Consider the following 26,301-nt stretch of genomic DNA (forward strand, 5'->3'; position numbering starts at 1 on the left):
CATACACACATTTTTAACATATTCCTGCGAAGTCTCTTGACGTTTCACGTGATGACTATTGTGCTTCTGATCTCTTGAAAAGAGCTCTTTAAGCGCAAATCCACCACAATGGATGGATTCTGGGAAGAGGAAGGGAAATCAATATCTTCGGAAATTTTATGAAAATTCCTTTGGAAACTTGTAGTCCCTAAAAATGGCTATCAGATGGAATAATTAGGAAAATACTCTCTACATTTCAATTATTAATTAAATGGCTCCGAAATTGTTCTAAAAATGTGTAAACACCCTCTGTAGCATTATATTGTCCGCAGTTTCTTGTATCCTTGAGAAGTTTTGGAATATATCACCTGCGAATAAACGGGCACTATTGTACATCTAAAGAAAGTTCTCGAGGTAGCTAACAAGGATTAAATTCATAAATTTATTTAAAAATAAGTTCTTTGAAGTAAAAAGTATACAGAAGGCAACTGAAAAATATAAATGATATATTCTTCGATTCAACAAACAATAATGTAAAGCATAACCATATTCAAGCTTTCGATGAAATTCCATCAGATATTAAAGGTCTACTAACAGTCTTTCACATTACTTAGCAAATAGCATAAATATGTTTTCTTATTCAAGTTCACTTAAAAGGGGCCACTGTGATATACTCTGGAGGTGGTGTTTCGAGTTTTTTACTATTAAAAACTTGAGGGTAGTGAGCATATCTTGAAGCTGAATCAGTTGAAGATGTTTTTGAAATGGCAGAATAGTCCGGGGGAACGTCATTTAATGGAGAACTGTTGTTAGTACTGGCCATTGCATAATGTTCTGTTTGACGATCATGGAACCGTGTCCATTGGTTACCATGGTACTCTCTCATCACCCTAGGATTGTAGACCACCACTGGAGGTGGATATACCATTCCAGCGTTTGAGGCCTGGCCACTGAACATTTTCTTCAAGAAAAACTTATAAATTAGAACACAACAGGTCAGGAGTAGAAAAACTGATGCAACTACTGAAACCACAGCTATCCAAATGGTGGCTGATCTATCTGATGTCTTTGGAACAACAGGAGTCCAAGTGTTTGCTTTTTCTTCCTTGTAGATGTGAACAAAGTCGTCATTATCTTCTACCAATTGAAATTCTGCAAACAAATGAATAAAGCAAATTTATTATTAAATACTTAAAGATTAATACTTGAAGCATTATAAGATTAATACCTGAAGCGTAAATACTTGGAGATTTCAAATTTTATTTCGGTAATATGGCGTCAACGCAAAGCATAAATTTACAATCCATACACTAATTTATAATTTTAAGGCTCATTTCTTTTAGCGTTCGAAATATGCGTTCCCTTCCCCCCTACTCAGGATTCCAGGAATTATTAATTGAATTTTGTAGCAGTTGATTAAAGATTAGGTAATCTGTAAGATGAAAAAAAAGGAGGGGACAGAATATTAAATCTCTTTATTTAGAGCTAATGTAAGCTTGTTAAAAATAATAAAAACATAAATTGAATCTGAAATTCTTCTGATGTCCCTAAAATTAAACTGCTGTTAAATCATGTTAGAAATATATGTTTTCCTATTTGCTGCGGTACTGAAGAATGGCATTATGGCGCTTATACAACTGGGAGTAGCCGTTGTAAGATGCTTGACTTCATCGTTATCCTTGGGCTTTGAGTTAACCTTGCGTTACTCTTCCGACACCCGCTTCGGTGCCTCTTTGACGTCGATCTCTGCAGTGTGCGTGCAGTTCTTCTGCCGGTCGACTAAAACTGATAATGTAAAAGAATGTGCTGTTACTGGATTCTTTTTGAGCAAAATGAAATAGTATAGAAGCTTTAAACCAATGATCTCAAATTCAAATAGCGTGCGACAAATGCACGACCGCAAAGTATCAGACGGGCCGCAATAATGATAATAATAAATAAATAAAAAGTTCATTTTCCCTTCTGTTGCTAACAAAATAAATTTTTCTAACTAAATTAAAAAATTTTTATCACATACTATAGTGTACAAATTAATCTCCAGTTCATTAATTGGCTACATACTACAGTATGCAAATTAAAGCGATTTTTTCACAGAATTTTAAATTGGTTGCCAGACACAGTTTCATTTGCTTTAATGCTGTCTGGATGTCTGCTTTCGACTATTTAGAACTGGTTTAGATAGTAAATTAGGATTATTGCACCATTTTTTAGCTTGTTTCTGTAAGAAGAGGAAGTTACTTTTGCATACCTTTTAAATACGTTTTTCATTTTAATGTACTAAAAATGGATATAACGCTTAGAGAGTAAAGGTAACCGCACTTAACAGTCACACATCGATGACTACAAGAAATATTGCTTTCGTGTTTAGTGTCGGAAAACAGAGGGTTTCTCACATTTCGAGGAGACACAATGAAACTGGATAATTTTTTTCCAGAAAGGAAGGGCAAATGTGAGAGAAAAAGAGAAACAGCTCTCAAATCTAATATATTCCTACTCCGAAGTAGCACTATTTATCTAACAAAAACCAGTAAAGACCTTAAAAGAGATCTATATTGTCTACTGGTATTAGTATTCATCTTTCAAACCTGTGGCGTACATTTCACTGCTGGTCATAAGGTGAGAAAAATAATTTAAGGGGAAAAAAAAAAAAAAAAAAAAAAAAAAGGACACGTCCAATGGAGCAAAAAAGATTATTGTGGGCCAAAAAATACAAATCTTAGGCCACAAATGACTGGGAAAAGGTCAATTTCAGCGATTAGACTCTTTATTTTATTTTATTTTATTTATTTATTTTAGTCCAAAGGGGCTTTGTCCTGAAGGACTATTGTTTTCGTTTTGCGATTTTGCGTTGAAAACTTTAAAAGGCTGTATCACTTTTCAAATCATCGCCACCAAATACTATTGCTCTGTATTATATTTGAAAAAATTAAATAATGAAGAATCTGCATAAATGTATGTATGTATGTTTCTCGCATTGTGATAAAACAACGTACCTAGAGCCATCCAATTTTGAATGATGTAATCCTACTGCGATTATGGGCAGCTGAAAGCACAAATTTGGAATTTGTTTTATTATCGATTTCATATTTTGTAAAACTTTAACGAATTTGTGATTAACAAACTCAACGATTTAAAAGCGAGCAATGGTTGTTGAGCTGAATTTTATGGTTTAGGTGCAAAGAACATGATATTTAATAAATAAAGGTAACGGTAGCGCATAAAACGTTAAAAAAAAAAAAAAAAAAAAAAAAAAAAAAAAAAAAAAAAAAAAACGACCCTTTGCACGTAATTTAAAATCCGAAACCTTTCAGATTTTATTATTGTTATTATTGTATATGTAGGTGTGTGTTCATGATTACAAATCTAATGTCAATTAGATAAAGCAAAGGTAAATGAATTTCAGATTGATACCCCAACATATCCAACAAACCGTGAAATATCCTCAAAAACAAATGTGTTAGGGTTTTTTCACTGAAGAGATGGCACTGGAAGTCTAGTTTCTATTGACGGAATAATGAATTTTCAAAGTATAAATACATTTTGAAACCTAGGATTGTTCCATTTTTGAAAACATTTGCATTAAGGGAAATTTTAACATGACTTGGCTCTATACCACAATTCGAAAAATGTGAGAAAGTTCATGGTTAAAAATACAATTATTGAGCTAGATCGGCCTGGAAATTCACCAGACTTAAATCCGATCGAAAACTCGTTGCACATTCTTAAGGAAAACCTTATCAAAATGAATTATATGACAAAAAAGGTGCATGATAGGAGAACGCTATAAGGGTATGTTTCATGATAAAAATGTATGCACAAGATTAGTAGATTCAGTGCCTAAGCACATTATAGAGGCCCTTTCTACTAAAGGAGCACATATTTCTTATTAATTTATTATCACTGTAAATGAAAGTAGGTACATAAATTATAAAAAAAAATCGCTTTGTCCCAATTTAATTTGCACGCTATAATATTTGCTAATGCGTACACATAAAAGTAATGCACAGAAAAATTCAAATTTATACTTATTTTCTGCCTGAAATCGTAAGGTTGGTATCTGAAAAGAAATTTTTATTTGTCACAATTTGTAGTGACAGCTAAATATTAAAGTTCAAAAGTGTTGACAATTAAATCTTTAAAATTTTCAGATTGATATTTATTCGAAGAATTGTAATGAAGTAACTCATCAGTAACTTTTTTTAACTTTATTTAAATAGACGTCTTAAGAATAAATGATCACAACTTATTATTATTATTATTATTATTTACTTCCTTGTACGAAGTAAAAAGGAAGTATTTTATTAGATTTTTCTATGAGCAAACAGAAAAAATAATATTGTACGTAAATAATTATAAGCCGCCCAAATGAGATAGTGGTTAGTGACGTTGACTGCCGTACCGAAGGACCCGAATTCGAATCCCGAAGAAGGCATGGATGTTTGTAAATGTATAGTGTCTGTGCGGCATGGGGAAACTCTAAAAATGCGGCGAGTTGAAAGTCCTCTCTAGAGGTTAGTAGGAAGAGAAGAAGGGGGAGACCCTCGGACCCGCCCCCCCTGCGTGCTCCCCATTAAAATTGGGGGGCGAAATTGGGCAAAGTATTACTGTCACCTGTATGGTACTCAAGGCTATTGCCAACGACAAGCGCAGTCTTTCACTCCTTGGCACGATGAATTTCGTGGGCTTGTTCTGATGTTACTGTCAGGCAAGTGAGATAAGTCACAACAACAAAAATATTTATAAACTAAATAGTTTCGTACTATACTTTTCAGTGGCAACGCCTCATGGCGTTTCAATTTTCATAAAGTTTGCAATCTTGGAGAAAGTATCTTTATCACAAACAATAAATACTCGTCGGCAGTCTGGTCCTTTTTGTAGACATTAATTTTCAGCTACGGGGAAAAAAAAAAAAAAAAAAAAAAAACTGTTCACATGTACTTCTAAAATTAAGAGATTATTTTTATTGCAAAAATTCGTAGCTGAAAATATTTATTTTTTGACAAGTACTAATAAAATTTAATCAGATTTGTATTTTCAAGTTTTTGACTAAGATTTATATCACAATGTAAATTAATCAGCTCCATATTTAGATCTTCCACAAAATTAACGTTCGTTTTTGGCAATGAAAATAATGTAAAATATGACTCCAAACCATTAAAGTCATACAATGTTTTCTTCAATTCTTGTCATAATAATGCTAATTACTTTACGGAAAATGTATTCGCAAGCCTCATAAAACAGGCCGCCAGTTTCGGACTACTGCTTTAGACCATCTACGGTACTAGACCTTGGTCTTCTATGAAGGTGGTCATCTTATAGAGAATTGATGCTCAGTACCGATGATTTTTATGTTCTCAAGAAGTACTAATAACTTTCAGCGGGATCGTGTTAGGTAAATAGTCACTAAAAGAGGATTTACTACAAAACCAACCCTACAAATGAAGTCATAAAATGCTTTGTCATGCCATAAATTGCCTGAATATTAGCATTTTGAGTATTAATTCACTTCTTTTTCAGTGACTTAAGATACCAGCTTCAAGGTAATCTAGATCAGGGACTCTCAGCCGTTGATCCAGCAGCATAGAACCGGTCTGCTGAAAAATTTGACCGGTCCTCGGAGGATTTTACGGAGATGTCCGCGTTAAAAAATTTCTTATTAATAATAAAATTTTATACGATATTTTTAATGCCATTAATTTTAGAAGTTAGAAGCCATAATTTTGTCTTTGAAGGTTGGCAACAATAGAATGTGCTCACAGCTCACATTTGCCACTTGTTACTTCTCTCTTTGTTGTTTTAACTGGACGGAGAGAATGGGTTGCCATAATGGTGGCTTGGCAAATGCGGTCAAGAGCAGGAGACTGACGTTAATTACGGAAGGGGAAAGTAAACGGCTGTGTCAAGGATCATAAGGGGAGATATATTTAAAAAAAAGTGTTTTTAGGTCTCATTCAGTATCAGTATATCAGAAATAAATGATGCACATGGTATCAGAATGGAGACAAATTACATACGATACGAAAAGTTATATTTATTTGTTTATTACCATTTCATTATTACATTGTTTTCGTTCAGGAATTTCCTTCCACCCCCCTCTGAGCAATACATACAGGTACATGTAAGTCGGCTGCTATAAACAAAAGCACTGCTATAGACAAATAATCCAACCCAATTCCAGTTGAACAGCGCTTATTAATACAAATTGTTTACGGAAAGCATCCTAGTTTTTGAAAAGCTTCGTATCATCTAACATAAAATTAATTAATTAATCATCTTAAGAATGATTTTGTGTTGAATATGGCAAAACATATGAGGGTTGGCTAGGCATGATTTCATGGAGAATTTTCTAAGGAAAATGGGCTCATATTTACATACTTTAAGGAAATCCATGAAAATGCTTACACAAAGTGGTACGTTGCAGTAGGGTTCCTTCAATCCATCTGTTAAATTTGCATCTAATTGTCAAGTGCTCCCATCTGTTAAATTTGCATCTAATTGTCAAGTGCTCAATTTTTTTGGCTAGTTTATACATTCAAAGGAAAATACAAGTTACTCACTGAACTTCGCACGTTAGTCTGAATAACCTTTACCCGATGAACAGTATATTTCTGTGACAAGGCGAGCTTTCTGACTGTACAATCTGTTTTACATTTAGCGAGCTTGTGCCGAATAAGTTTATTCGCTATTTTATGGAATTTCTGCAATATTTTGTAATTCTTTTATTTTTTTCATCTGTCCTGTGTCGACCACTTTAGTTTAGTGATCCGTATTGATGTGCGCTTTTTTTAAAAAAAAATTTAAATGCTTCAAGAATAATTAATTAGAAAAGGGCATAATTCTCTTCTTATCCTTAAATTCTTCAATAAAAAAACTGCATTTTCAGCTATAACCAAGTGAAATAATTTTCTAAATATAATTCAAAGCATGAAAAATAAGGTACATAAACAGCTTGGAAATGGAACTAGCATTGAGATTCTCTTTAAGAAATATGGTGAAGCTTAACAAAAAGTCTACGAAGCGAAGTAATTCCGTAGAATATTTTCTAACTCTTTATGATTAAATTGCACTCAATTATACTTTATAATGTAGATAATTATACTTTATAATGTAACATGTAAATACTATTTAATGTATATGTGTGGATGTGTGTGTGGCTCACTAGCGGCTGAGCTGTAAAGTCGTTGAACTCTGGCAGGTCGATCCGGGGTTCGAATCTGGATCGACGGGGATGGCTGTATTGGTGTTTTCGAGGTTTTCCCCACGTGTAACGTGCATAAGAGTCAGTTTTGCTTAGAAAGTTCTCCACGATGCACCCTTACCCTTAGGAAAATAACCGTCGAATGCTTTGCTATAATCAAACAAACCAGACCAAACAATAGATATATAAATAAGTAGCTTAAAAAACTGCTATATTTTATGTATACTCGTTAAGTAGTATTTCAATATATATAATGATTAAAAGAAAGGAAAAGTCGGATCCTAACTGATTGTATATAATGTAATCCCTATGAAGGCCCTAACAATTCTTTCTCACTTAAAGTCGTAACCCAAAAAGAGAACAAATTAAACTTCTGATACATATACAATACTGAATCTAATACAAAAAATACAAAATATAAAAATAAATTATATATGTACGAAACCTAACTAACTATTTACATTGATATTACGTAAATATACGTATGGTAATGAACATTGTATAATAAAGATATTTTATACCTTGTTCTATATTTGGTTCCATTTATATATATACCTATGCATAGATATATTGTATGATCTTAAATTCATTTAGTGCGAAAACAAGTTATTACTACTTGCGCAATTGCTGCAAAGTTAGTTAATAATAATTTATTTCCTAAACAGTATTGATTAATTGATTATATTATCTCCTAAGTTTAATTAAAGTAGAAATATTTTAAAAGAGTGAATCTATACTGGTAAGTTATATTTTGAAAGATGTTTTGAAGTAATTTGAAAGCAAAATGTTAATAATGTTTTAACGGGGACTGGAGTTAAATCATCAGGATGAATAAAATTTCAATTGTAAAAGGAAAAATTAAAAACATGTAATCATTGTCATTGATCGGAAATTAGTTGACTTTTCAAGGGGAACAAACCAACTCCCGTTCAATGAACAATAATTGAAAGAAAAAAAAAAAATACGTAAATACGAAAGTGTTTCGTCTTTACTCGAGTTATAAGTTAAAGCTTAACCGGCAATTCTAGTCAGGCCAAATATTTCCGCGAATAGAAGGGATTATGATCCAATGCTGATACTCAAAGATCTTATTCTTATGAAGCATTTTAGTCAATTCAATTTGGAGTAAAAAGCAATTACTGTAGAGAAATCCTAATTAACCCGAGTAACCATCCCCGACACTTTCATGTTTATGTATTTGAGTTCTATATTATTTGTAAAAATTAAACATTGGAAATTGTCATTATGAAATCGAATTCAAATTAAAGTTGAAATAAACATAGAAGATTACAAAATAAGATAAATAATGCAAACTTTGTAAAAACAAATCAAAGACAATATAAAAATAATATAAAAAATAATATATAATAAGAACAGTGAATGTACATGAAGATATAAAGGCCAGAAAAGGTATCAAGTAACTTACATTCTTTCTAGTGGGGGAGTTGGCAAAGTGTTCTCTTCGTGTCTGACTCATAAGTGTAGGGTGTCCGAAAATTCTTAGCGGCAGTGGGGGCTTTGAATAATATCAGTCAGTAAGACTTGGTTGAAGTAATTTATGGTAGTGGGTGGGACTTGGAATTCTTGAGGGATGTATTATGTGGAGTTCTTATTTGAGTGAGACTGTCTGTTAAGATTTTTTTGAAAATACCAGTGAATGGAAATTAATTAATTTCTGGCTAATTGTCGTGTCGTAATGATTAAGAATTTAAGAAAGGAAAAAGGAATTTTCACTGTTCAAGAGCTATTAGACAGACTAAAGTCATGAAATAAGCCCATTTTTTTAGTAACTGTATGGTAACAGTAAAGGTTTGAAGACAATTAGCTTTTTACAATATATGCAATTGAGTAATTACACTATATACAAATCCTTCAACTGACAGTCATCCAACTTATACCGCCTTCTCAGGTTTAGGAGCAAATTATCATATCCCTATCAGTTAAATGATTTAGAGTGAGTATTTAACGCCTGCTCTTTTAAGGCAATGGTTGATAAATTGAATGGGAATTAGATTATTTTTGAGAATTTTAATAAGGAGAAAAATTTCGTGTTGTAAATCTATTGTATCTGTGCATATAATTTTAATTCGTTGTATTTGATTAATTATAGTATTGTTAATTACTTTTTTGGATATGTTGGAGTTCCAATTTATTAATTTGTTAGTATTGAAATTGAAGTTTCTTGTTTTGTCAAAAAGTAAAATTTTTTTGTAGTTAATGATTTTGTGATACATAGCTATTTGTGATACATAGATATATATAATTTAAGGATTCCGTTTAAGGATTCTAGTAGTAGTTAATACTACTACATATAAAACACAAAAGTGCATCAATAATGTATTTCTCAGTATTATTTAACTTCATTCTTAGGAATTTTCTGCAGTCTAGTTTGCGTTATTTTATTTATAAGTCTCAAATAAAAACAATTGTTGTTTATATGCCATTAGAAAATTAACCAAAAAGCAGCGACCGCAATGTAATTGAGAAACAGTCCTTAGCCGTGAAAAGTTTGAAAGCCATTCGATTATGACTATTATCTCGCATACTCAGCTACTTCGCATACATGGAACATAGCATTCGAAATGAAAAACTCAATATTTACTACAAATTCATTCGTGTAACAAATACCTGTCTTTCTACACCTATGGCTTTAAAAAAAAGATGTTATTTATCTTACAGTTTGTCGTTAAGTAATACATTTTCATTGTACAAAATTGCATTCATTCGAAGAATTCAATTTGCATTTTCCTCTGTATAAAATTGAATGTAGAGAAGTTAGATGTTTAAACAACCCCCACAATTTCTTAAGATCCCGAGCGAGATTGTCCGCTCCTTGTCTGCTCTCCTCCTGAAAAAAGGGATTGTAAATTTACGACCTGACCGCATATGAGGGTATTTCGCCATAATTCCACTGCGCAAGAAAGTCAATTGCGCCCAGCTGTGTAAATGAGAGAGTCGCCAAATGTGTCAAACCTTCCACAGAACGTTCAGAGGTACTTTTCCCTCAGAGCGCTTTGCTTTCCGCTTTAAAGTTTGGTTTGATTAATTTGATTATGACAAAGCGCTCGAGAGCTATCTGCCTGAGGGAAAAGATACCTTCGTGAAGACTTTCTATAGGAACCTGGCTCGTATACACATTACATACGCGGAAAACCACAAAAACGCCCATGCACATCGCCCGTTCGCCTAGATTCGAATCCCGGACAGAACTACTAGTGATCAGCGACTATACCGCTCGACCGTTGGTGGGCTTTTCCGCTTTAAATTTATTAAAATTAATCATTGGGCAATACTTACAATCTTTAAATAATAGTTTCGAAAGTTAATTCCCATATGAAATAACCAAGTGTGAAAGAAATTTGTGGATAACAAACGCTTTCAAAACACATGATAGTAGCTAGAAAAATTTAAGCAACAGAGAATATGAGTCTGTCTTTGAGATTTCAGATGTTACTTTAGAAAGTAGTTTTTCAATAATATCTATAGATAACTTTCGGATCAAAATGAAAAATGAATATCCATCTCTGTCTCAGAAAGCGATGAAAATGTTAGTCACCTTCCAAACATCATATTTATATGAAGCGGGATTTTAACAAAAGAGGTTGTTAAGTGGTTCCCCCCTCCTCGCTCTGGCTGAGCTTGCAGTCAATAAGTCTGCTGTTAACTCATTCCTACTAACCTCCTTTTTTTTTTTTTTTTTTTCTTTTTCTTTTCTTTTTTTTTTTTTTTTTTTTTCTTTTTTTTTTTTAATCTTAACTTAGTTCATCAAATCAATATTCAGTTTTCTAACCAAAATATATTTACTTTTGTCTTTTTATTATTAACGTTATGTGGGTTTACTTTATGTGGATTTTTCCTATAGTGTTGCCACTGCCCGATTTGAAATCGTTGAGTTTATTGACGGAAAATTCGTTAAGTTTTACAGAATCTGAAATAGGTATAAAAAAAATTCGAACAAACTTCGGACTTCTAGATGCCTATATTTGGATACGTTAAAATTTAATGGCTGTAGGTGCCGTTGTTTTTTCACAGTGCGAGAATAATGCATACATTCATGCAGATTCTTCGTTATTTAATTTCTTTATAATACAGAGCGACAATATTTGATGACAAAAATTTGAAAAGTGATACGCCGCTTATAATGATTCAACGCAAAATGTGATTTTGAGACTAATTCGGGAATAACGACCCTTTTAGATTAAAAAAGCTCTTAATTAGGCACTAGTTTGTTGCCATTTAGTAAAACCTGAGGTATATGTGTTTCAAATCCAGGCTGTTATTGATTAATAAACCAGGCGATTTAAAAGCAATAAACGCAGTTCTTAATAATTTTTAATTTACATTTTAATCTGATTGATCTAAATGAAAATGCATTGAATTCACGTTGTATCTAACTGAAAACACTAATTATTTTTTATGAAATAGCTGAATTCATCAAAATCATCATGCATTTTTTCTTTTTTATAATAACTATTTAAGCGTCTAATTATACAAATAATAAACTCTACTAATTGAGGAAGGACGAAAAATTAATAAATAGCACTTGTTTTTCCTATTCCTTTAATTTTGTACTTTCATTAGAAATGTTTCTTAACGTAATCATAATTGTGCAATGTTAAGGCACAATTCTAGAACAAAATGCGATATCTAAACATCATCAGAATTTCCGAAGTGAAGAATAACCTGAAACACAAGTCACTATTCAAGATGTCAAAACTAAATCTTCTTTTTTATTTAGCTGGTAGACAGAAGTCGCACGTGCAATGAGGTTTGCCTCGCCAAGTTTCCTCTAACAATCAACGAGGAAAACAAAAAGGTCAATTTGCATTTTTGATGGATTTAAAAAAAACAAGAAAAAGCAGAAAAAAGAAACACAGACGAAAACTGGAAAGTTCTTTTATCGTGTTCATTATTTTTCTGTTGATGCTGAAAAGTTTATTTCCTTTATATATTTACAAGCACTAGAATGATGCTACTTGAAGCAGCTTGAAGGATTGTCTTGCTATTGTTGTTCATTTAAATAATATTTAAATAGTACTAAATGCGTAAAATAAGTTGTGGCGACCACATCACCAAGACAACAACGATTGAAAATGATTTCCGATTGCAAATTAATACCGCCATAATGTAATAAATCAAAATAAAAAATTGCTCTAAAGGAAAAATGATAAATTCCAAATAAAAATTTAATATACACCGGTTCTTCGGTATACGTTGTATCGGTATACATTAGGTATCTTTTTGGAAGCAAGAGAGATGAAAAATTAGCAAACGCCTTTACCGGGAATCGAACCACGGACTTCTGAAATACCGGCTCAGTGTGCTGAGCACTATACCATGAAGGCACGCTAGGAAAGCGGGAGAAATACCTTATATACTCCCCTTTTAAGGGGCGACTGGGGTTTTTAGGGGACCCAATAGCCAAATCCTGGGTGTGGAGAGTCATCATCTATCACCCTTTTAGTTCGGGCGCCAGTGTAGAGACATTAGGATTAATTGGAAAAGCCGGAGAGATGTAAAATTAGCAAACGCTTTCGCCGGGAATCGAACTACGGACTTCTGGAGTACCGGCCCAACGAGCAGAACTACTACACCACGAAGGTACGCTAGGAAGGCGGGAGAAATACCTTATAACGTCATTAATCTGTTTTCAGATTCCTAGACATTATCAAACTGGAGGTACACCATACGAAATTTTCCAATAAGAAACAAAGGAAAATGTGAATTTATTCTTATAAAAACAAATTCTGGTGTTATTATCAAAGCATTCTTTAACACTAAACTACGTGGTGAAATACGACGTGGCTCAAAAGTACTTTCACGATTTTAATTTCAGGAATCTTTCTAATTCAGGAATTCTTTCTGGAATTAACATTTATTGAGTTTCTTTTTTTAGGTTAAAATAAATACTTGGGAGTTTCGGTATGGAGCGATCCACGTCTGCAGAAAGGATAAAGATAGTAACTATTTTATTTGGGAAACAGATGAAGAGTTGTTTCTACTCAGAGAAACTTTCTACGATATATTAATGTCAGACGCGCTCATTCTAGCCAAATTTGAAGAGAAAGGATCAGCCGGAGACGCATGGAGGGCAAGAAGACCGTGAACAGTAAGATCCGTTGTGGTGAAAACAGCTTATAATTTGACATCGCGAAAGAGGACATCATTTGTTAGACATCATTTTTCATAAGTAAAAACATCAAGAAACACATGTTTTATTATGAGCTTCAAAATATAAAATTACTTACATTTCATATCCTTTTTTTAATTTAAAACCGTGAAGGTACATTTGTACATAAATGAAGCACTGCACATGATGCTGTACAACAGTGGTCTTCAAACATTGTTGACTCAGGGAACCCTTAAAACTGTAAGTTTTTTTTTTAACGGAACCTCATCCCACTCTTAGAAAAGGGCATCTTAAAGCAATATTTATATGTTATAGGTATTTTATGTAAAGAGAAATTAAACAGCAGTTTTGTGTTTTTTAATAAAAATACTTTAACATAAAATTAATGCAATTTACTCATTAATAGCATTAACTCGTGCTCCACGTGTCAACGTACTCTTGCGGTACAGTGTTTAGTGACTGGGGGTGTTGAGCTTGCTTTTTTACACACAAACTGTCGCAATCTAGTTGTACTGATGTTATCTGCAGTCTCATTTCATGTTCTGCATTTAATTCGTGTATATATTTTGTTTTGTTGCTACATATGTTGAGAAAGAATTTCCACTTAAATAAATATGTTGTTTCGAAGAGTATAAAAATGGTTATAGCTGTATGGAGAAATATTTTTTTATAGCTTTCTTCAATTTAAAATATTTTTTGGACAATTTTTAACACTGTCGTTTAAATTCAAATCATTTTCCATTAGAAAATTGTTTAAAAGCGATGAACATATTATGTTGACATATGATGGCCACATATTAAGTTTTAAAACTAATTTATAACTAACTGTATATTTTTAGTTGATAAATACTAATCAACTAGTTTTAGCGCTTTATAATTTTTTTTTTTCGAATTTTTCTTTTGGCTCGTGGAATTTTGGGATTTGATTTGCGGAGACCCGGGTTCCGCGGAACACAGTTTGAAGACCACTGCTGTACATAAAAGATATTTCAGCTATCCACTTCAAAAGTAATTTTTCAACTTGATGTTACTTCTCTGATCTTTGTTCTGATCTAATCCCTTTCCACAATGTTAGGCGATTTAATAGCGTCTTTGAATTTTCCCATCGTAGACACTATCATCCTGGGCATACAGTACGTAATAGACCAAGTACCGGGTACGCATGCAATCTTCACACCTTTCAACAACCTTTTTTAACTTTAATGGTCTGATAGCAAAGCAAAAATTAAGACGCTAATCGACATGTCCTCTAGTGCTTATATCTTTGAAACTACAAATGTTACAATCAATCTAAATTGGTCATTAGATAGATGGAAGAGCCCATTAGCAAACACAACAAATGTTTAAAATCGGACAAAGGTATATGCATAGTAACGTGTCAAAAACAGCGAAAATTTAGTGAAGCTTCGTGCGCATGCGTTACCGCGCATAAGTGGCTAGATCGTCTGGTACATAGCCGCGCATCCTCAGTCAGTGTGTTCGGGTGGTGCTTTCTGTATTTTATTTTATTTTGCCAAGTTAATGGTGTTGCGATTTACAGAAATTTGATGAGTGTAGCAGATTGTGTACCAACAGAATTTGCCGTTAAGCAACGTAAGAGAATACAGGATTCAGAGGCAAGCGGTATTTATATAGTTGCTGTAATTTTTAATGGATAGTCAAGATTTATGACATTAGGTATTTTTGGAAGAAGGCAATATGAAAATTAAGCAAGCGCCTTCGCCGGGATTCGAACCACGGACCTCTGAAATACCAGATCAGTGTGCTGACCACTACACCACGAAGGCACGATAGGAAGGTGGGAGAAATACCTTATAATATATATTCATTCAACTCTTAATTCAGAAGATCTGAAGATGTTCTCGTTTAGTGTATTGATGAAATAATCTGAGACTACTTTATTGATAGATGAAGAGTATTCTGTAGATACAGATGGTCCTATTATTACGATGGGAGATTTCAGTGTAGACATCAAACGAAATGACAAAGCATCTGATTTTATGAAACCTTATTTTTAATCTCAGTAGGGTGCCAAATTTACTAGGAATATAACTGCAGATATCTTAAATTATGTATCAGATTTCTCATATCATCAAATAATTTTACATAGGTTCATTCTGAATGAACAAATGTAATAAAAAATAAAATAAAATAATGTGTGAGTGTGTAAAACCTTTTGCTTGTTTTATTTGTTCTACAGCATCTCCACACTTCCGTTAGTAATCAACGCATTAAAGAGCTTGACCCTTTAAACTAAAAGAGAGGGCTTACCGTCAATTGTTTTTCGCCTCCATGGTGATCCTAACAATTTTCTTCATTGCTTGACTCATCTCATTATCTTTTTTAAAATTAACTGATAATGAATTTACAAACAAATTAAGCGAAAATGAGAAACATTACTCGAAATGCAGTATTACAGCGCGGGTTATTTATTGAATGATAACAACAGGTGTAATGACGATCATGGGCAGTCGTAGCATTGTCTCGAAAGAGGCTGAGAAGTATAGCAACAGCACGCGTAGCCGCGACTCATCGAACACGAGTCACATTTCAAACAAAAAATTTCGCCTCCCAACAGGATGTATACCAAGTTGGACATACTCAAACGCTGATGCATACGGAAATAGACACTGTATTTTGCCCCATCTAATATTCTTTTTGCATACGTTATTACAAAATATTATTTACTGACTAATCCCTCTGCACTGGGCTTATACTTACAGCAGAACTCCAGTCACCGGAATTCGAGTGTCTACTAGTCATTTTCAGAAGTGGTCAGCTTAAGCCGGTGGTCGTCACGAAGTGTTTCACTGTACATGATGCATATTTTTGCTCACCAATTACTCTATATTAAGCTTATATGTACAACAGATTCCGAATTTCTAACCATACGAATATTCATTAGAATACTCAGAATGCCAGTCATTTTTAGAGGTAGTCATTTGAAGGAGGTGGTCACCACGAAATGTCCCATTCATACGTGATATTTTGGATTGTTTGTAAAAAGCTTAGAAGGCTTTAGTCATATTACGTATCTAAAAATGCGTTATTAAACCTGAATTTAAATTAATTAAATTTCTGTAACTACCATTCAAATGTAAAATTGCTTGGAGCAAAATATGAAACTTATTCTCCATTTGAAACAACGTGGGTAGAAAGGCATAAAGCCTAACAGGACGTTGTGATTGGATGTACGGCATAGTTGCAAGTTCCGCCTGTAGAGTATTCGCTTTTAAATGTCAACGATAAGACCATAATGATGGGAGACCGGATGCCCTGTTTAAAATTTCGTTTTCTCAGATTCTAGCTCGCGCTCTAAACATCCGGCTGGGTAGAAACAATTGCCATTTTACGACGGCAAGCGGAGGAAATCGCAGAATGACTCGAAACTAATCAGGAAGGGAAAGACAGAGAGTAAAGTTCAACGTAGTTGACATTTTCTAACTTTCTAGTTTAAATCCAGTTCCAAGTGCGTGTATGTGTTTGTTTACCTTCGTTTACACTCATCAGTTACGTGTTTCATAATTAATACATCCGCGCAATGTTTTATAATTAATTGCAGATTTCCTAAGCCCAATGTTTTATAACTAATTTCAACTTCCTTCTGAAAGTTTACCGGTATTTATGATAAGAAAACTGAAAAATCTTCTAAAAGATAGAACACCCGGATCCTCAATCCTATAAATCTTTAAAAAGATCTGAAGATTCGAATGCAGAGATTTTCGTGGTTTATTTTATTTTATTATTATTATTTTTTTTTATTTAATCATTTGAATACTATATTTCCTCTCGCATTCCGATCTCTTCTTTTTACTAATTTTATCGTCCGAAAATTATACGAATTATTTAATCTTCGAAAGACGCAGTTTCAGAGCATAACCAATGAAACGCAGTCATAAATAAAATGCAGGTAACTATCACAATATTATTTCTTTGAGAGAATCCTACATTCCAATAAAAATACATAGTAATATTAACATTACAATATCTCATGCGATATCTTCATTTCACCTTTTCTGCAACTTGAATTTCGCCCGTCTTTTTGTTATCTCTGTTACTTCTCAGGCCTCAAATCTTACATAAGTAATTAGAGAAAGCGAATGGGCAGACAATGTGGCTAAATCGTAGACTGAATGTCAGTTCTTGTTTGCTTCGCTGGGACGGGTCGGTTCTTGTATTAGGTTGGCGTAAAATTCAGCAGCTAGAAAGGAAAGGTTTGGCATGATCATTACAGGTAGTTTGCGAAGGTTTATCTTTTGTTTAAATTATACGTAATTCTTCATATGAAATATAAACACTTTTTTTTTTTTTTTTCACTAGAAAATTAACTTTGCAGATCGCGATTCTGAGGTACGCGCAGTGTGTTAATGATATAACACCCGCGTTCGGGAAGGATTTATTGTTCGGCTGCCAAACTGGTAAACCGAAGGTAATTTTTTGTGGGTCACGATACTCAGAAATAAAAAGAAAAAAGAACAATATGTTACAACGAAAATATCACGTAGGGAAAATCGAAGCAACAGCGTGCGGCTCTCGGTACATCTTAATAAAATAGCAAAAAGGATGTAATTATAGCATTGTTGCGAATTTTGTATATTGTAAATAATTTTAGTGGAATTATATGTAAATTGTAGTATTTATTGCATAATGTAACATGAAAGGCCTCAACAATGCGAAGCTTCGCTGGAAAAATAAGGTTACAGGAGCAAATCCATAAATGGCTTTGGCGAAAGCGCCAAGTTTGGCGAGGGTTTTGGCAACTATTGTTTGTCGCCAAGGCGAGAATTCTTTAGAAATCGGCAGAACTGGCGACTGTTCGGTCCGATTCCTTAATTGATGTAATCCCTATATGTAACTGTAACTGTATCTGGCCCTATATATCACTTTAACTATATATACCTAGCAATAATTTCGCGAAATCGAAGATATTGGAAATTTCTGGGCGGGTGGTGGAAAATTACATAAGACCAGTGAGAACATCCGTTTACAGCTCAATTGAGGGTTTAGCTCAGAGTCATGAGGGTACTAAGAAATCACTGTGCGAGCTTTGATGCTTTTTTTATTGTGTTGTGTTCAACATTCTTAGTAGTTTGAAGTGGTAACTACTGACTATGCTTTGTCATATTGGGAAGAGCTGCACGAGTACTTTTGTGAAAAGTTCCCAAACTGTAAAGATTTTCTTTAGGAAAAATAAATTTCACCAAGCTGTCATCGGTTCTGTGTGCATTCAAACAACAACCCTTGCGCACGTAACAGAAAATTCACCCCCTCACACACACACACACACACACACAAAAAAAAAAAAAAAATCCAACAATTCTGTGCTATATTGACGTGTATATCGGTTACTTAAAAAGGACCTCGGGTACTTAAAAAGGGCTCTTGCGATGGTCTCTTTCCAAGAATAATTTCTCAGTTTGCGTTGAGGAAGTTCCAATCCATTTATAGAAGGAAGTAGTGGAAACTTAATGCGACTCCAAAGCAAAAATTTAGTGCAGTGCATATTCCCGAATTTTACAAATACATCCCTGCGTGGTTCTCAGAAAGTCGCAGATTTTTCACCATTATTATTAGTAGTAAGTCAGTATGAACAGCCTATCTTATGCAGGAAAAACAACAAATCCTCAAAGAAACGGTTACCAAATTAACATTCATTTGATTTCTGAAAATCGCTGGTATCTCCAGACATACTTGAAAACTAATTGCAGGGAAAGATTCCAACTATCAAGAAACAAACAATAGGTTTCTTCTGCCAGGGTTTCCTTCTGTTCTTCTAATTTTATGAAGAGAACTACGTTAGATAAGATTTTGTGCGTTCACTGACCTTTTAATGCATGCTTTATATATAAAAGTGGCTTTTCCTCCTTTTGGCCTTCATTAATGTAAAATTGTAACTATCTGGCCTTCTTAAGTTGTTGAGTTTGGCACGCCTGCTTTAGTGTATTAAACAAGTGAAATTTAATATTTAAGTACTTTAATTTTGTATTGCATTTATTAACTTTTATTTGGTTCTTGTTAACAAATGTTAATCTATTCTTTAAAAAAATATATCTTTAATCCGGTTCTCGTTAAATACAGATTTTAAACTGTATTAAAATATTCAGTAAAGTTTTCCCCCACTTCTTTTCTTATTATATCCTAATTATTTGAAACAGGTCGCTACTAATTGCAAATCTACCGCATGAAATTAAAAGCGAAAGTAAATAGCAAATTAATCATACCGCTGTGTTAATGCTGTCGATTCTAAACAAACAATTTGTTTTTAATCCCGGGAGGGAGAAATAACAACAACAATAGTACTACTACTACTAATAATAATATTTGTTAATCAAAAATTCGTTAAAGTTTTATAAAATATGAAATATATAGTAACACTAATTCGAAATTCAAAATTCGGGCTTTCAAATGCCCATGTTCGGGTGCAGGACTACGTTATTCATAATACCATGGCTCTAGGTACCGTTGTTTTTTCCCAATGCGAAGAACATGCATAAATTCATGGAGATTCTTAATTATTTAATTTTTTAAATATAATACAGGGCGATAATATTTCGGGGCAACAATTTGATAAGTGATATGCCGTTCATAGTAAACAAATGTAAAATCTCAGAACAATAGCTCCTTTTGGACTAATAATATCAAAAGTAATTGGATAGATTTGAGAAACTTTTAATCTTCTGATTCGGGAAAATCTAGACTTCTTCTTACCTCTATAATTTCTGAGATTATGAATAAACATCGGTATTGAACATCACTTTTCTAAAACTATCTCCTCCACAAAAGACCAATATCAACTGCAAGTATAATGGAAAAATTCATGCTTCTCTTTGCTTACTTAATTGCTGACGGTACACGAATTTCGGACTTTTTTATTAACCTCTAAATTTTTAAAGAGTATTCAGAAATCCTTCTTTTTATTTAAAAAAGCTCTTTTTTATATTTTAATTAAAAGGCAGGCAGTAATTATTTTAAGTCTCGACACTTATGTGTCGAGACTTAATTCTTTACAGCTACATTTACGACAGTTAACATATAGGGTTACATATAGGGTCTGTACATATAGGGTTTAGTTTAAGATTCTGGTTAAAACATGAGTCTTATAAAGAATAATTCGAGGAATAATAAAACGAATCATTTGAAGATTCACTGAGCTTTCTAGTGGTGACCATTCTCTAAGACGACCTAACGCCATTATTTTTTAGAACTTAAATAAATATCAGTATCATTTATCAGCTCTGTAAGATTTCCAGATACTTCCAGAATCGCATCCACAGCAGAGCAAAATCATCTGGAAACTTATAGGTCAGTGGTCTCAAACTGGCAGTCCCCGGAGTAATTTTATACGGCTTCGAATACATTTCAGTTATGCATTTGTTGCAAATATTTCAAGATTTTAGTTATTTGAAGTCTTAGTTTGCAATATTCTCATTACCATTAAAACCGAACATGAATAATGTATCAGAAAATCTATAAATGGAGTTAGTTAATTTGTAGTGAGCTTAAATCTCGTTCAAAGATTTGAAGATACAGATTTGATTAATTTTTATTCCTAATGAAAAAATAAATAAGCTCAGATACGAATTTTTGAGTTAAAAACAGTTGCTTTGTTTGGAAATGCGTTCATAATACATCCTTGTCGAAAACTCAGATCTCATAAAGTGTTTGGTCTAGCCAACGTTAAGGAATAATTCGAGGAATAATTAAACGAATTATTTCAAGATTCAGAGACTCCCATCACCCCAGGACAACCCCCTTTTAAACACCATTAGTTTTGAGAACATAAATAACTATCGGTATCGTACGTCCAGATAATAATCATCATTTCACTATAATCTTGGGTGATCTTCTTAGAGAAGATTCACTGTATTATTTACATTTCTTTAAATTATCTTTTGTAAATAATTTTGCAAATAAAAACCGAGACCAAATGTAAGATTACATACATAAAAGATTCACATTTCGTTTAGATGTTTCGAAATATCATTTTGTCGTAAAATCATTTTATAATTAAAATGTAACCTAAGTTTAAAGAAAAAATAATTAAAAAAAAAAAAAAATGAACACTCGTGTGAAGCAAAATTAATGCAGAAAAATTAATTTTCAGCATTAGCCTATCAGAAATTTTCACATGAACTGTGGATTCACATTTTGTGTATCTGTATATTCTACATGAATAAAAAAATTTCGAAAATAGCGTATGTTAGGAAGTCTACAGTTAATAATAACATTTTTTTTCTTTTAACATCTGAAAGGGTTTAGATGTTAACGGTCACTCAAAAGACATCTTTCTAAGTTTAATATGGTTTATGAGCAGTGATTATCGATAGGAATGGCCCGGGTGGAATATCGAAACATTTTATAGGATATTATACGAATATGCATTTAGACTAATAAGAAAACGTTACATAACTTTTGTCTGTTTGATAAGTGAAAAAATATATAATGTCATTCTATAAAAATATTGAGCTTTTTTAATTAGAGTTATCACAAATTAAATACATTTTTATTAAATCCATCAGATTAAGAAGAAACAAGTAATATAAAAAAATTTTTTTGAAGTCAATTCCTACTTAGATCAACAAAGAAACATTACTAATTTACTTTTCTTCTTTTGTTTCATTTGCAAGCTTTTCTTGGCGCTTATGTTTTTCTTTCTCTAATCGTCGCTTGCGTTATGTTGTAGTTCCTTTTCGCATTCTCAGTTTGTGAAGCAAGGGGCATTTTAAAGGGTTATATTTTAAACATATATTATTATCACGTTAACATAGAAATATGGGGAGAATTTTTGCTACATAATGGGACATTACATCCGCTTCATCCAACTCTGTAAAACTACCAGTCTTTAATTCCATGCACTTTAAAAATCTTTAGAACTCTGTCTTACTGTTTCCACTTATTTTTGTTAAATATTACAATCCCATTTGTCACAGTCATGTACTATTATTTATAAGTTGTTATAAAACTAATTTTTACAGCACGTGAGAATTCCTAATAAACGGTCATCATTTGTAAGTCTTATAATATATTAAAAAAACAGCATATCTTTAATTCGGATAAACAGGAGTCAATAAGTAGGAATTGACTTTAATATGTATTAACATCAAGTGTCATCACCTACAAGTTTAAAAAAATGTATTTGAACTTGAGTGGATGAATAAAATTTATTTTATTAACGACTGAAAATTTGAATAAGGAGTGTGAGCTAATACTAGGAATTTAAAAAGTATTCTTAAGACCTGATAATTGCTTTTAAATAGCTCAGTTTGTTAATAAATCGCAGACAGATTCAATTTGAAAGTTACATATTTTGCATTTTCTGAATGACAACAGAATGAAAATGGAAACAACGCATTTGAGTGAATTAACGCAAAATCGTGCTTCGAGACTAATAACACTATTGAAAAAATAACAATCTTTTGTTGACTGTAAGCGTCGGCCCCCAGCTTCCTATGATCTAAATTTAACATTCGCTTCTACTGCTCTCGCGATTAACTAGGGACACAACTACAATGAAACCTGCCACAATCACCAAGTATCATTGTAATTTTCAACGGCTATTATCATTTAAAAAATGATTGGCAATAATACCCTATTAGGATAATACAATGTAATGATAATACTTACCTATTATAATACATGTTTTTAGCAATTCTTTCTCTGATTACATTTGTAAATATTTCGTTATAGTAAGAATACATTAACATTTTGACTTCTGGTCACTTCATAGCGACAAAATCTTCATATGACTGCCTCGAAAGTGACCAGTATCTTGAAAATGCAGATAAACATCGGTACTGCCTATCACCTGTTTCAAGCAATCATCTTCAAGGAACTCCGAAAGGATACGAAATGTAGCTGATCAATTTAGATTTATTTCTGCATAGATTCTTATACATTCAATTCTTCAAAGTTCTAACATTCGTAAATGCGCCAAAATACTAGCGCTTATTATGAATTATTAAGCTCAATTTTTTAAAATAAAAGAATATAATTTACCTGGATTTTTGTCTGCACGACAATGCAATCCGAACACAGTCGAATACATGGCAATTTTGAACATATTTATCAATAAAGATATCTGATTTTTGAACAACATTTGCCTCTGGGTTAAAATATGCAGTGACTTCATCGTTGGGAGGAATATTTTAAACTACAGGTGCTTGGAGCTACGGGAATGCTTTTTTCATTCTATGCGCGCGGGAAGAGATAACGTTATCTTGCAGGGAAATTAATATTTGATTATAACCCTCCTTCGACCGTTCCTGTACAAAGCCGTCATTCTCAATATCCTCTTGGGAAAAAGTACATTGCAAACAGCATGCAAAACACACGTAAAGGAATTGCGAAGCCCGAAAGAAATGGAAACATTTAAACAAGTGACACAATAAATATCCAAACAAAATAGGACCAAAATCCATCGGGATATTCGTAAAACGAGAATATTTGTTTCCTTATACATTTTACTGTAATGCAAATGCAATATTTTTTTTTCTTTTTGTTAAACGTATTTTAAAAAAAACTTTTTAATTAGCAAAGTACATTAATACCCGGCCTTTATTTTGTCAGCCATTGGTTTCAATACAATAACTGGCTTTTATTTTCTTAATCATTGGGTCTCAGTATAATACCCAGCCTTTATTTTCTCAACAAGTTTCTCAGTATAATACTCAGTCTTTGTTTTCTCAACCATTTGCCGCAATTTAATACCCGGCCTTTATTTCCTCAACCATTGGGTCTGAATATAATACCCGGCCTTTATTTTCTCATCCATTGGTCTTAATATCATATTATCAGTGTCGGATTTCTGCCTAGGCCTACAAGGCCCGGTGGCGGAATCTTTACATAAGCTCAAAAACCTGGCTTGCATTATCAAACAGCTTTATCGAAAATAATATTACATTAAATATTTTTACTACACTTTGCCAAAACAGGGCGCTCATAATATAACTTACAGCCCTGCGCTCAACAAAGCTAGAATTAGGACTCTTTCTTGTTCTTTTGCACAGAAGAAAGATTCTATGATTCTATAAATTTTATAGAATAATGTAACTATAGTAAAATAGACTGTATTATTCTGAATTCTGATGTTTGTTAAAGTCATCAAAGTCGATTAAAAATTATATGTTCTATACTAGTGCATTTAATTTGATAAATTTCCAAAATAGCTTCGAGATGTTGGGGGGCCCAAATGTCAAGTGCCTAGGGATCCTGGGTCTCTAAGTCCGGGCCTGAATACCATCATTCATATTCTCAACCACTGGTCTTAATATAATACCATCCTTTAGTTTCTCAATCATTGGCCTCAATTTAACGCCCTGCCTTCATTTCCTCAACTATTTGAACTGAATATAATGCCCGGCTTTTATTTTCTCACGGTCTTTATTTTTCGGGCTTGATTTTAATAGCATCCTTTATTTTCTCAATCATTGGTCTTAATATAATACCATCCTTTAGTTTCTCAATCATTGCTCGTATACATAAACTTCGAATCACAAAAATGTTTTAAATGGCGCAAAGATTCATGATTTTGAATATTTTGATATATCTAACTTTTAACTATCTTATAAGATATATCTAACTTTTTACATATTCCTCCGGTCCCTATACCTATATTTAGGAAAATTTGGTACTGCTTATAAAAAAATAAATATAATTATAGGAGAAAAAGCCGTTCACCTCCTTCCTTCATGGGTGCTCTCTCTCTTTAAATTGGGGGGGGGGGGATGGAACTGTGCTAAAGCTCGGCCTGTCACCTATATGGTGCCCAAGGCTCTTTGCCATCGACAGGCGCATTTGTCTCCTTGTCACGCTGAATGTGGTGGGCACGCTTTGACCATTGTCAGACAAATGAAATTTCTAACAACAATATATTTGTTGTAAATATGTGATTTGCTGCAAAGAATTCGAGATTTTAGTTATTTGAAGTCCGAATTGACATCTTCCATTAAAAACGAACATGAATAACCACTAGAAAATCTACAAATGGTGGTAATGAATTTACAGAGTGATTTAAATCTTTACATTTAAAATCGTTTACATCAAGCATTTAAAAAGACAGATTTCATTAATTCTATTCGTACATGTCAAAAAATAAATAAGCTCAATTATCAACAACGAATAATTATTACGCTTTATTTGGGAATAAAAATACCATCAAGTGTCAAGCTTTAGTAAGAAATAAAAAAGTTTATAATTATTTGCATATAAATATTTGTAATTTTATGTATGCTTCGAAGAAAAATTTCATAAATAAAAGAAAGAGACTAAGTGCTCATTTATTCTCAAGTTTTGTACTTGGTAAATTTTCTCTGAAAACTTAGAAAGTTTTGTAATTTGTTTAATTTTTAGTTTAAATAAAAGTGAGTTATTTAATGATTAATTAAACATGTAAGAATTGTTTGAAAGAGATGTTATTCTAAGAATTTAATATTTAGCTTTCAATACATCTGAATTACAAAATGTAATCAACAGAAATGCCTTGCAAGTAACAAATAGCAAATAAATATAAATTTGAATTTTTTTCTTATGCGATGTTATTAGTGTTATTTATGTATAATTTGACGAATATTTAGTAAGTTTAACAAGTAGTTAAAATTTATTTAAAATATTTTTTATTTTTATACTAAAGTTTTCATTTTATTAAAAAAAAAAATTCTGGTCCATCGTTTGTTTTTAGATCCTGTATTTTAGATCCTGTATCCTGTATTGCAATTTGAGTATGAGACCATTGAAAATAGTTAATGATTTATAATTGGAATGTACTTATTTTTTATTACTGATATTTATTTATGCTCTAATAAATCTAGTCACTTTCAGAGATTGTCATTTTAGGGGTATAGTCAGCACTAAAAGATTTTCTTGATTCTTGTACAATGAATCTTCTACAAAATGATCAGCCACAGTTACAGATGATAATTTAGGTCTTCTGTGGAAGTTGTTGCTTGAAAAGAAGCAATAATCAGTATTGGTATTTATTTACGGTTTTTGAAATACA

General features: G+C 32.6%; 1 protein-coding gene across 1 annotated transcript; it reads right to left on the reverse strand.

Moving 5' to 3' along the window:
- Positions 1-402: 402 nt before the first annotated feature.
- Positions 403-23,465, reverse strand: LOC118192478 (uncharacterized). Its single transcript, XM_035363466.2, has 2 exons — positions 23,304-23,465; positions 403-1,131 (listed from the first exon to the last, which is right to left on the reverse strand). The coding sequence occupies exons 1-2, from the start codon at positions 23,434-23,436 to the stop codon at positions 626-628; spliced, it is 639 nt and encodes a 212-aa protein (XP_035219357.1). The 5' UTR covers positions 23,437-23,465; the 3' UTR covers positions 403-625.
- Between the last annotated feature and the right edge of the window lie 2,836 nt (positions 23,466-26,301).

This window comes from Stegodyphus dumicola, chromosome 6, assembly GCF_044657685.1.
Source record: "Stegodyphus dumicola isolate Sdum_Otavi_A_Nest chromosome 6, ASM4465768v1".
In the NCBI taxonomy this organism is placed as follows: domain Eukaryota; kingdom Metazoa; phylum Arthropoda; class Arachnida; order Araneae; family Eresidae; genus Stegodyphus; species Stegodyphus dumicola.